This window comes from Polyodon spathula, unplaced genomic scaffold (assembly GCF_017654505.1).
Source record: "Polyodon spathula isolate WHYD16114869_AA unplaced genomic scaffold, ASM1765450v1 scaffolds_528, whole genome shotgun sequence".
Classification (NCBI taxonomy): Eukaryota; Metazoa; Chordata; class Actinopteri; order Acipenseriformes; family Polyodontidae; genus Polyodon; species Polyodon spathula.
Window position 1 is genome coordinate 1 of NW_024472018.1, and position 14,000 is coordinate 14,000.

The window sequence follows — 14,000 nt, forward strand, 5'->3', positions numbered from 1 at the left end:
AGATCATCACTGATCCTCCACCACATTTCACAGTGGGTGCGAGACACTGTGGCTTGTAGGCCTCTCCACGTCTCCGTCTAACCATTAGACGACCAGGTGTTGGGCAAAGCTGAAAATTGGACTCATCTGGGGGTGCTTCAGCAAGGCCGGCAGATTTGTCTTTGTGAAGGGCGCATGAATCAAGCCAAGTACAAGGTTGTCCTGGAAGAAAACTTGCTTCCTTCTGCTCTGACAATGCTCCCCAACTCTGAGGATTGGTTTTTCCAGCAGGACAATGCTCCATGCCACACAGCCAGGTCAATCAAGGTGTGGATGGAGGACCACCAGATCAACACCCTGTCATGACCAGCCCAATCTCCAAACCTGAACCCCATTGAAAACCTCTGGAATGTGCTAGTTAACCCTAGGAAGATGGATGGTCACAAGCCATCAAAGAGCCGAGCATGAAAGCTGTGCTTGAAAATCAGGGTTATTCCACCAAATATTGATTTCTGAACTCTTCCTAAATTAAAACATTAGTATTGTGTTGTTTAAAAATTAATCTGAATTTATTTTCTTTGCATTATTCGAGGTCTGACAACACTGCATCTTTTTTGTTATTTTGACCAGTTGTCATTTTCTGCAAATAAATGCTCTAAATGACAATATTTTTATTTGGAATTTGGGAGAAATGTTGTCAGTGGTTTATAGAATAAAACAAAAATGTTCATTTTACCCAAACACATACCTATAAATAGTAAAACCAGAGAAACTGATAATTTTGCAGTGGTCTCTTAATTTTTTCGATATATATATATTTATATAATCATACGCCATAAATGAGGATGGGTCATGGTCAGTGTATCATGCCACATGATGCCAAAGAACAAAACACAAACCCAAGGTATTTGGAAATGTCAGTAGATGTCGTCACGAATTAACATGGCTCTCCACGGCCCCAGTCGACTCACTGTCATGCCTCAGGGATGCGTGTCGGTAGGACTTTTAGATCAAACTCTGATTTTACATGTTCAATGTTTTGAAAGGTTCCCAATTGTTACTTTATATATAATTTACTCCTACACCAGTACCAGTACATAGTACTATGTACCTACGGTATTCTTGTTTTGTTTGGGTTCCATAACCTTTACAGTAAAATACAGCAGTGCTTAATTCGTACAGAGAGAGGTGCCGGGGTGCAGGCAGTGACAATACCGGAGTCCACTACGCAGCCATCCTGAAAATACCTTAGTTTGAGACAGAATTAAAATGTACAAGTGTAAAAACTTGTCAGGATGTTACGGTGTCGTCCGAATTGAAAAGCATCTCCTCCACTAAACACCCAACGGCCCCAGTACCCCGTAAGCTATATGGCACGCATATTGCCGTCTATAATAACTAATATGGGGTCCGCGTGGCGCGGCCCCCGGTCAGTGCGTGGTCGTTTGCGGCCGCGCTGTGGACGCTGCCGCCGCGGGCGCGCGACTATGACTCGTATTTGAAATGTATTTTCACGAAGTTCCTCCAAATTTCCAATGTGTGTGTGTGTATATAATTAACATTCAGCTTGTTTGCTATGGGATTACTCCACAGTACAAAACAGCCTCCCACACAATGGCAAGAAAGACCTTTTGTAAAAATGTGACGCAGGTAACTGCAAAGTTCATGGGTGTAGGGAGGTGCGATGTGCTGGTGTGACTGATGGTGCTTCCCACACAATGCTGTTACATCACCATACAAGTGCTGAAGTGTCATCTCGGCAGGCACTGTCCTCCTACACCTTCAGAACTATGCAAAGGGATGTATTAGAGGATAACTTGGTACAACTGTACTCTGTGTATAGTAGTTGCTGTTGTAGTTGGTGGTATATCTGACGCCATTCTTAGCTGACTAGTTCAAACCAAGCTTTAGAGAAAGGGGAGGTTGTGTAAACACAAAGCACACTTTTTGTGGGCACCATTTCGGATCAACTGACAGTCTGAGAAACTCACCTCACTCACATGATTATTTTCATCCGCATACAGAACAGTTTGATCCAAAATGGCGTCCAACAAACAAATGTAGACCATTTTAGTTTCTTAATCTCCCTTTTCTATAAACAGTGAATCAAACCTCCGCACTTTCCCTCAGATTCTCTCAAGCCTTCAATGGTGGCCGCCAACCCCTGCTTCATTGCAAAGTAAAATGACCAAACACAGTTCAGAAATTGGCTAAACAAAACGCTGTATTTTCATAATACAACAACTAAAACTACACTGTATAACAAAAAACACCATTGACAGCTACATTTGCTCCCGTCCCAAGCATTCTAGGTCAGTTTTTTTTTTGTTTACTGTATATCTTTTGTGTGTTTTTCAAAGTCACATTCAGGACGGTCCAATTTCCTTTCGTTTGGAAGAGAGCCCACAGTTTCAGTGTGTCCTTCCTCAAAGCAAATATATGGAACTCCTTCCAGTCAGTGCTTACACTGTATATTTGGAGTGACCCTGCAGACTTATTTTGATTAATTTGATTAAATCAAGTTTGCAGAGAATGAAAACATGTCATGAATACTGCAGAAAAAAAAGGCTTTAGGTCAAGCTGGAATGCATTTCTACATTGATAACATAAACAGTTTGTTTGCTGTTAATTCTTTTGCCCACTTTACTTACCAGCTTTAGGGCATTCTTTGTTGTCATTAATTTCTCTTTTGTCGGCATATGATGAGCTATCCAGGAGTTCGGCTGAAGGTATAATAAAACAAAAGCTGGTTGACCATAGCATCATACAAATATGCACTGTAAAAATACAGCAGTTATGTAATGATTTGCGAGAGGTACAGTAAGGCTTATGTGAGATTTTATTTAGATTCCAGCTAAGAATATCAAATGTACAGGAATATGTATTTACTCATACATTTTCTTTACAGTGCAGGCAGAAGTGAATGAACACACTCACTCTGCACTTCAAAATAACTGAGGAAGTATCAGAATGTTACAGCAGTTGTTGTACTGACCACAGACGTGACTAATAGCACATTGCTGGGAGCAATCCAGAGCACCATAACCCAAACAAGTTTGGAAACTGTTGAAAACACAGTACAGACATTTCAAGGCTGATTCTAGTCTAATATAATACAGCATAAACAGATAAACAGGTGTCTAATCTAGGCTGTGAATATGAACTTTAAATAAGATGACAGTTAAAAAAAAAAAAAAAAAAACATGGCAAAGGATTGGGTTAAATATGGAAGCACTGAAATAAAATAAAACTAAACTAGCCACTTAATGCTTTTCAAGCTATTCATACATTCCTTTTAAGAACATTATTACGTGGACAGGAAACTAAAATATTTGCAAAAAAGTAGAAAGTTGAATGGGAAACAAGAGCTGCATGACAGACAATGTGCTACCTTTTCTTTTTTGTCAGTGAGCATATGGTACGATAAACGATGAATCCAGGATAATTTATGAACCTGTAGCTTTATTCAGCGGTGAACTGCTAATCTTTGCTTTAAGTATACATGTTGTGTACACGCTTGATGAAGTGAAGCAAAATGCATATAGACATGGGTTAGAGACATCAGTAGAGATCTGTCCCTCTTCAGAACTTTGTTGCTGAAGGCAGCACAGGTGTTGTTGCTGAACAGGTGCCCCAGTATAGAAACACAGTAACATATTTTGCACTGTATCAAAGAGTCCCTGCTGTGCTACCAGTCACATCTGAATTTGAAACAAAACGTGTCCTGCATAGCAGGGGGGATTATTTTCCTTAGAGGGTGCCTTAGCAGTTTCCTGACGACAGGCAAATTAACATATTTTCCTGGTGACTCAGGCAGATGGCAGCTTATCACAGGCTAGCATGTAAAGCCACAGCTTCCACTGCCCAGTTATCGTTCTCAGGTGCGTGCTTGGATACCTTCTTGTTGAGCACCTTATTGGCTCAACATCACTTCTCGGTGCTCACTCCAGATCACCTGAGAAGGCTTTACTAATCATTCTCCATGAGACCTGAATGAATCTGCTTGCAAAAGTGGAGTAGGGCAATCATTGTAACTGTGTGCTCATCGAGAATAGTGTTCAGAATTGGGTGAGTGGAAAGGCAATAGGGCCCCTTGTTTCTGGTGTATAATGAATCTGTCCGAAAAGGACAGTTGAAGACAAGGACACACCCCCACAACTGTTGAAGATTATAAACTAATGAGAATTCAAAGGCCTGTTGCAGCTTAAAACTCCAATAGATTCTTTTAATCTCTTATGAGCTTAGCTTCTCCGAATGTATGAAAATAATGATAAGCATGGATGATAGTCATATCGAAGCTTATTTTCTGTTGTAAATGGCAGTCCGGAAACTTGCAGTGCAGTGATAGGTGGTGTTAAAATGGAGGAAAGAAGGTCTACCAGCCTGGGTCAAATGAATCCACATTTCCTATATCTCACACTAGTTCCTCTATAGCTGTGTACTTGATTTACATAGCTTAATATAAAGTAGTTATTTATTGGAGCCTGTGGCAGCGCTGAGGCCCTTCTGCAGTTGCTAATGTATTGGCTTTCTACATGCCCTTTGAAACTAAATAAATATAAATGTAAATCCACTAGGGAGAAGTATATTATATCATATGAGTCATACTTGTACTCTGGATATGTATTTTGATAAGCTGCACAGTACACAATAAACTATATATATATATATATATATATATATAATATATATATATATATATTATATATATAGACACACACACACACACATCACTTTTGTCTGATATGATTTGTATTTTGATCCTGTACTTACTTGATAACAGGTCGTGTGGATCACTACAAACATTCAGTTTGTTCAAATTATTTAAGGAGTCCGCTGCATACAGTTTTCTTTCCTCGTCAAGAATGTCAAAGTATGTATCCAGAGGAGCTTCATTCATTGTCCCTGAAATTAACATGATAAAACACTAAACAATGTAAAAGTTTGGTTGATCAGTTTGATAGTATAAGGAAATGTTGCATTTCTCAACAGGTCTGTCCCACAAAACAGAAATACTGCATGCACATTCTGTGCAACAGCCTCCAACAATCAGTTAAATAGCTCTGAACATAGATTTAATTGGTAAATAACTGTTAGACAGCCTTAATATACTGTATGTTGAACTTCAATACAAATAAAAAGCTACTAAAATGATCTTAGACAAAACACATCAAAATAACACATATTTGATGCTTTTAAATACGATACACAAAAACACCTGCTTAAAATACAACTTCAATAAGCTTGATTTGTCTTCAAGAATTAGGAAAACATTACTTACCAGAATGCTGTAATAACCCAAAGTGTAGTCATGGGAATCCCAGCTTCATCAGGGGAAATAATTAATTTCATTACAATTCCATGTTTAAGTCGTGAGATCCAACAGAGTGAGGTCAGTGCCTGTGTAACCAGCCCTGAGCTCAGTGACTCTGTGTAACTCTCTATATTTAGCCTGAATGGAGCCAATGTGTCAGGTTTCTAAATACTGCAGTTATGTTTGAAATGACACAGTAAAAACGGTGTCGTGTATCAGCAATAATAAAATGAGGTTACCTCACTGACGCAACTGAACTGCTTTTAAGAACAGGTTTTGTTTTTTTTAATTGCAAAATTTGATAATGATGGAGTAATAATAATAAAAGACTTTCTCACCTATCTCACTTGATGAGATTTTGGGATCAATAAGCTACTAACAACCAAACGAGCAAGATGGGCCGAATGGCCTCCTCTCGTTTGTAAACTTTCTTATGTTCTTATGTTCTTTATGTAATTTGCGAATCCTTGGTTGAACTTCAGACTCTCTACTTCTACTGCCACATATAGATGCGAATTGAATATGATAATAACAATAATAATAATAATAATAATAATAATAAATAATCCATCTATCTGGATAATCTATTCTGCGGGATTACCATGTGGTCACAGTATGAAACAAGGATTACCTCAACACTTTCATGAAATTGTTTAGTTGTATAATACATTACTGATGTAAATAATGCAGAAGAAATAATAGAATGACTGAAAACTGATGAGAGACAACTTTTGTCAAGTTGACCTATTGAGCGGTCATGTGGCAAACTGTAAAAACTGCGTTAGATTAGTTTTGTAAATCATTTCCCTAAATGCTTGTGATTAATTTGAGCTTGATGTTCAATCTTCTATACAAATAAAATGTGCAAGCCATTCCAGCAATAATTCCCCTTATTTTCTGTTTAAAGGGAAGTCTTCAAAAAGCATATAAACAGATGTATCATATTTTAAGCTTCATTTTTCACATACTAAACCCTAGCAATAAATATTTACTAAATTCACAAGATTCTTTTTTTTTTTTTTTTTTTGTTTCAAACTGAAATTACAAATGGGTGCCAAAAATGTTAATTTCTAATGCAAAATATGTGCCAACAAGCTTAAATTAACATTTAATGAATGTACTTTGCCAGGCTATATTTTTCTTCTTTGGACAGACATTTACAGTGCCTTTGCAATCAATATTTGGAAAGAGATACAGGGCACACAATTTCAAAAGGCACTCTTGTTTAACTCGTAACAGTTAGCTTATTAATAACTATTACAAATGGTTAGTTGGGAGACGGGCATGGAATATGGTTTTGACTAATTAGCATGTTGAGTTCCAGTTTCATTTGTTACTTTAAGAAAGCCTATATAATGAATTATGGGTATAATAAAACAGATGGCACACATTTTTGCATAATAACTAACATTTGTGGGGGGAGTCAGTTCAATTATGCAAAAATACCTTCAACATGAAGGCCTTTTGGCCCTACAGCAAAGGCTTTGGGCTTTATAAATCCAATATACCAACACCAAAGACGAACAATGAAGAATGCAAAGTGTAATGATGGTTCTAAAGTTTATTGTCACGTTAATGCCTACCCCCATCATATAAACAAAACACAGACACAAGTTATTAGTAAGGAACAACATGCAAGACTTATTTTTTCACTAAAATAACTAACTAAAGGATATTACTATTTTGTTTAAATACACTCACAATACCTAGGGCAATATGAGCATTAGCCCAAACTACAAATGCATGTAATCATTTCATAATCTTTCCTAATTACAAAAAGAAAATATATATGAGGGTACATCTCAAAATAAATATGTAGAAAAATGCATTTAATCCTCGAAGGAATTCTGTTAAAATAAGGCGAGTTAAAATGATGTGCTGAAACCTATAGATGTTTAAATGAATTCTCCGATGTCCACCCTTTTGTCCCGAAACTTATTCCTGGCCTTAGTCCGAGCTTTAAAGGCAGCAGCATTATACAAGTGCTTAAAAAAAAAAAAAAAAAAAAAAAAGTTAGATAATGAAATAAAGACATCAGTTTTAAATGCACACATAGAATTCCAAACAGCTTCAACCTTACAAAGCTAACATAACAATCTGTTTTCTCATTTTCTCAGTAGAAACAAATTATGGCACGTTTATTATCAATATTTAAAGCCTCAAATATGTAAAGATTTAAGATATTAATTTACAATGCTCCCCCCACCCCCCACACACAGTATCACATATACAGCACTTTGTTCATCTAGTCAGTGAAGTATTACAGTATGTTGTGCACTCTAGGTAGATAGTTAAATATAATGTATTTGTTACATGTTCACTGTGATAAGGCTTACATAAAATCTATATATAAAAAAACTGGACAACAGACCGAAAGTGTACACTGGAAATCACTTGACACATTACCCTCTCAAAACGGGAGATTTTCATTGCCTTTAGGGTTGCCGCATCAACCATCATTGGGGGTCCAAGCTCAAAAACATTTCTTACAAACGCATTAGCCTGTTGGGGGGAGTGAAACACTGTAATCATTTTTATTAAACTCAAGTTTTGATTATCCACCCCAAAAATGATAAAAAGAAAAAAGGTGGACAACTTTTACAGTCTCATACCACACTATATCTTTAACTTTAACAGTTACAATGTTGAAATACTGTATATATTGTAGTGAGGATTATTACTGAGTATTAGACTATATATCCCAAGATGAGGGAGTAATAACAGGGAAAGAGATTACAATTATTGTAATCAGCTTGTATAATTATTATGCATATAAAAAAATGAGGGCTGCTCAACTTAGAAAATACAAAAATAAATAAATAAATAAATAAAACTGAGGAAGGACATTGCAATTGCTATTATTAACCCGAGAAATCACCATTTGCGGCTATCTGCCAGTTTTATTATTAGATTTTTAAAAGTTCAGTCTGAACCAAGTACATACTAATATATCCAGTATTTATCCGAGCCCTGTATGTGTACTGTATGATTTTACTGAACTATGTGTTTTATATTTGTTTATTTATTAATTACCGATTGACTGTATTTATGGTGTCTTCTGTTTTGTTTGTGGAAAACTGTAAATGTATTGCCCTCGCCAGGACGACTATGGAAACGAGCTAAATTAGCTCGTACGGCTTTCCTGAATAAAGAATTTTCAAATAAATAAATAAATAAAGTTGTTGTTCTTTGGATAACGGTTAAAATTTATTTTAAAAATATTTACTTTGGGACATTTAGGACAAAGGCCCTTCAGCTGTGTGGAAAGAAAAGTAAACAGTGCAGGGTGTATTTCTGCTTTTATTTTAAAAAGTTGTAAAATTGAAGATAATGGACCTCGTCTACAACTCACCTGTAGATGATAATTCATTCCCGATCCTACAAACTCTGTGAAGGCATCGTAGGTCCTCTTAATCACCCAGCTGTCAATGTACATGCGCTCTGCTCCAAACTTGATCATCTCCGTCTGGAATTCTCCCTCCTGTTCCAATAAATTCAGCGTTAGCTTGTACTCTCCCACTAAAGCATAACATGATTTATAAAAAAAGTTATCCTGTGTTAGGTTTGAACGTTTATCACCCAACAGCCCTATAACAACACCAGAAGAGAAATAAATAAAAATCCACATACTCAGTTACACAGCTGTCTTGCAAGCTTCCAATGTTACAAATCTTATTGTTTTTACATCAGTGAAATAATTTACATTTGGAAATTCAAAAAACACACCTCTCCAGCCCTTAGAACGTCTCTGAAGACAGGCCTCTGCTTCCTTTTATCATTTTTGGCTCTGTGTTTGTTCCCATCTGTGGCAAGGGCTCTCAGTTTTGCACATAAAGATTCCAAGTCTTCATATTCAAACTCCTATTAGAAACATGTTCAAAAGTACGTTCACATTTCGATAACACATTCAAAAAGACAGAATTTTTAATTAATAAAGATACAGCAATTTCAATACACTGGCGAGTTTACCAGATACCTTGAAGGCGTGGTACAATATCCAGTATACAGTAAATCCCATGCATACAGTAGCAGGTACACTTACAGCATCTACATCTCTGGCCAACTCAAAAAGAAGAGCAAGGGTCTCTCCAGCAGCAATCCTCATGTTTACATCATCGCAATCCAACAGACTGGGGAGTTTAGGCAGGTGTCTGAAAATACAGTTCATTTTGAGTTAATTTCTACAACATGCAATATCAGGCATGTGCTTTAGAAGAATAAGCGGCACTAAATCAAATACAATTATACAAGTACTAACACAAATCTGTTGAATTCTGAAAATATGCAGAAATTTTCATGACATTTCATGTTGTACACGACAGGTTTTGTGATGTATTATCGAATAATTTTTTTAAATGCATGGATTCATTTTTTTGTACTATGTTTAGGTTTAAACACACTTTCTTTTCAATATGCTGTACTTGTTAGGAACATTCATGGAGTGCTGTTGTGCTTATTCCACTTGCAAGGACGGCTGGGAACACAATGAACGTTTGTGGTGTAGCCTTTATTTATCTTGTATTTCAGGACACAACCTGAACTTGAAATAACAATATAGGGCTCTCAACAGACTCCACATTTTTAAATTAGCCCCAAACTAGCTTTGGCTAATAAAATAATCACAGTAAATGAGCAAAACTTCAATCATCATTATTCTGTAGACTATTCTTTTCGCCAATTTTCCAAATACTATAATCATTACTGTAATACTGCAATTCTCCAAATATTCTCCAAATATCTCCTGTAAAATATGAAATAACAGAAACAAATGAATACGTAATTTGTTGAACTAAGAGTATAACTGACATACTTTTTTAGAATTTTTTTCACTTCAGTGTTGGAACAAATGGTCAGCAGTAGACTCCATGACAAAAGAGCACTGATGTGAAGCATCGTAGTTTGGGCATTGTAGACGCTACGAGTCCCATCTTCCTTCACATAGGATTTAGCGAAGAGGCTTTCAAAGCATTCCATAGTTGCATAGACATCCTAGTGTACAAGCAAAATACACAATGAGAACAGCTCATTTCACGTTAACCCGCTCTGCGTTGAAATTATGGACTTGTAAATGCTTACCAAAATATCATCTGCAGCAACCAAACTGCAAACTCCCAAACTGGTTGCACACTAAAAAAGAAAGAAAAATGTATTAAAGCATTACAATTGCAACTTTGGATTGGTAATTAACATTTTGGGTGTCAAGCCATTTATGTCAACTTAAGTAAAGGGGTATTGTTTAGGACAGGCCTTTCCCAGAGATTTAAATGCTGGGAGAATCATGTTTTTGGACATGACAAAAAACAAAAAGATCACTTTTTACATACAGTAAACATAGGGATGTGCAACTTCTTGGTCTACAATAGGGAACTGTAAAAATATTAAAATATAAAACTAAAAACACTTCCTCATAAATGAACTAAAGACCTGGCATAATTCCTGCACGCCATGGTTACTAACCCTTTGCAGAATCCATTGGCTTTGTTCGATTCCCCTACTGAGTGGCCCCCATTACCCAAATGGTCCACAATGCCTGGTAATGCTGTAGCAGGTCTTATTGCTTACAAACTGTAAAGCCTACTGTAGTAACTCATCTTCCAAAGAGTGAATATAAATCGGCTGAAATACCAGTAGAACCAGTTCCTGATCTCGTGGAGGCAAACTTTGCACTGGTGCAAACAGAACAAAAACCAAGCTCATTGTGCTATATTATGAAGAAAGTACAAAGTCAACATTTTTAGAAGAAACAATATTAGAATTATTTAACTCTACCTGAAACAAAAACAAAACAACCAATTCTAAATAAACGTACAGCCTGTCTGGTTTGTATGTTGGCAGTTCCATCAGCTAGAATGTTCTTAAAAATGGGCTTCAGGGTCTTGAAAACGTCTTCACTTTCTATCCCAGCTCCCAGCTGAATGCAGAGGAGACAGGCCAATGATGCGGCAGCACACTGCTCGTCACCTTTGCCTGAATTAAACAGAATAGAGTTAGCACTCACACAAAGAAATAAAAATAAGCAGTAAAGACTAACATTTAATGCAGGATGTGGAAATCTGTACTAGAATCCTGTCATAACCTGCACCTAGAAGTATTGGTTACCACTATGATTTAGGCCCACTTAAATTTTAGATACAGAACTAGGGTACAATACAATTTATAGCTTTATGCAATAAAAAGGCAGGGTGTTCCCCAGCACATCAGTTAAGTAAATGACCTTTCTTCAAGCAGCGCTCAATGCTGTCTGTTATGGTCATCCTCCTTTCCATGATAAATTCATACAGTATTTTGGATGCCATGGCAGTTTTCAGTCCTCCGAGAGCACTCTGTCTTGCCTTGGTGCTGTAAGCATACAGTTTTATAATTCAGCTTTACAAAAAGAAGCTTTCTCTCAAATTTAGCAGTATACAGTACATCAACATCCTTTTTAAAAAACACAAAAAAGACACACAAAGCTTTACTATATATAATTGTATAACATTATTCACCAATGAACAAAATCCTATTACGTTTCCAAATTAACTTTGCCCTGAACTGTACGATGACTTTAGATATAAAAAAACTGAGCTACCAGTCAGAAAACCAACTGTAATCATGGCATTGTGATTTGGGTTACGACATGGGGTTAGGTTCCGAAAAATATAGTGTTGCATGTCCCCATGTGTTATTACAACTGTTTAAATAATATGCCTGTAATTTTTATTTTTGTTAACATCCTGACAAGTTTAATTTCGTCTCATAGGTATTTTCAAGATGGCTGCTTCGTGCATACCACATTACTGGTTTTCGAAAGGTGCAATTTTTTATTGCTTTTCACAGTATTTGAGGGAGGCATATATTGAAGCTTATTTCTGCAGATGCAACTTGATCAGAATGGCGAAGAAGTCCTACAACTGTAAACTGAAAGCTGTTGAGCTTGCAGACCAGATCAGTGTTTGACTAGGTGAGGTCACATACCTCCGTAGCATGGAAAGGGAAATAATAACGAGAGAAATGTCAATTCAACACCCATCCTGTCAGGAACAGAATTCAGCAATGTGTCTTATTAGCCAAAATACCATGCATACATCCAAAACAGAAATGCATTTAAGAAACATAAATAATAATTATATAACATTACAACTAAAATGCATTACTTTTCTTGCCAATTCCTATATATATATATATATATATATATATATATATATATATAGATATATATATATATATATATATATTATATATATACACACACACACACACACAGTGCCTTGCAAAAGTATTCAGACCCCTGACCAATTCTCTCATATTACTGAATTACAAATGGTACATTGAAATTTCATTCTGTTTGATATTTTATTTTTAAACACTGAAACTCAGAATCAATTATTGTAAGGTGACATTGGTTTTATGTTGGGAAATATTTAAGAAAAATAAAAAATATCTTGCTTGCATAAGTATTCAACCCCTGTGCTGTGGAAGCTCCCAGTTTGCACCGATGAAAGAAATTGCCCTAACGAGGACACAATTACCTTACCATTGGCCTCCACCTGTGAACCATTAAAGTTGCTGTCACAATCTGCTTCAGTCCGCTAAAAAACTGAAGCTTGGGAGGAAATTCACCTTTCAGCAGGACAATGATCCCAAGCACAAGGCCAAAGCAACATTGGAGTGGCTCAAGAACAAAAAGGTGAATGTCCTACAGTGGCCCAGTCAAAGTCCTGATCTCAATCCCATTGAGAATCTGAAAAGCTGTTATTGCAGCGAAAGGTGGCTCTGCCAAATATTAATGAGTGGAGGTTGAATACTTATGCAAGCAAGATATTTCAGTTTTTTTTTATTTTTCTTAAAAATATTTCCCAACATAAAACCAATGTCACCTTACAATAATTGATTTTGAGTTTAAGTGTTTTAAAATAAAATATCGAACAGAACGAAATTTCAATGTACCATTTGTAATTCAGTAATATGAGAGAATTGGTCAGGGGTCTGAATACATTTGCAAGGCACTGTGTGTGTGTGTGTGTATATATATATATATATATATTTACTCCTACACCAGTACCAGTACATAGTGCTGTGCACCTACGGTATTCTTGTTTTGTTTGGGTTCCATAACCTTTACAGTAAAATACAGCAGTGCTTAATTTGTACAGAGAGAGGTACCGGGGTGCAGGCAGTGACAATACCGGAGTCCACTATGCAGCCATCCTGAAAATACCTTAGTTTGAGACAGAATTAAAATGTACAAGTGTAAAAACTTGTCAGGAGGTTAACAATGAAAATAATAATGATGTTATTTAAATAGTGGGGATGTACAACCCTATTTACTCATTAAATTACTTTTTTTGTTTTTATGAGAGCGAGAGCAGCAGATATGTATATACAGTTTACAGGGACTCGGGATGTCAATGTGAATCTTCAAAAAAAATATATACACACTTAGTCTATTCTAAAAACTTAGAAACAAAAATAACCGGCTTCGCGATTTGTATATTGCACTTGCCTTTTATCCATTGTACTGTCAATATATCCCTTTAACTTGTACTCAAAATCTTCCTGAGTTGCTTCTTCACAAACATCACCTCCTGTTTGAGTATAAAGGCATGACAGCTATATTTAAAATACACATTTAATGGTTTCTAGTGTATGCTTAAATCAAGCTGCTTGGTTTTTCACATAAGTGAGCAAGCCCCTTGGAGTCTGTATCAGTGCCAGTGTGTACAGAAAA

At 36.3% G+C, this 14,000-nt stretch overlaps 1 protein-coding gene and 1 long non-coding RNA gene across 2 annotated transcripts; both read right to left on the reverse strand.

Moving 5' to 3' along the window:
• Positions 1 to 2,577: 2,577 nt before the first annotated feature.
• Positions 2,578 to 5,620, reverse strand: LOC121308186. The gene is made up of 3 exons (XR_005948480.1): positions 5,261 to 5,620; positions 4,753 to 4,884; positions 2,578 to 2,702 (listed from the first exon to the last, which is right to left on the reverse strand). It is a non-coding gene; the product is annotated as an uncharacterized LOC121308186 (long non-coding RNA).
• A 1,526-nt stretch (positions 5,621 to 7,146) lies between these two features.
• Positions 7,147 to 13,882, reverse strand: LOC121308187 (interferon-related developmental regulator 1-like; the record flags this gene model as incomplete). The annotated part of the gene is made up of 10 exons (XM_041240458.1): positions 7,147 to 7,278; positions 7,700 to 7,795; positions 8,646 to 8,774; positions 9,020 to 9,154; positions 9,336 to 9,444; positions 10,104 to 10,282; positions 10,370 to 10,420; positions 11,103 to 11,260; positions 11,508 to 11,632; positions 13,776 to 13,882. Coding segments are annotated over 10 exons (1,179 nt in total), but the record flags the coding sequence as incomplete, so codon positions are not given.
• Between the last annotated feature and the right edge of the window lie 118 nt (positions 13,883 to 14,000).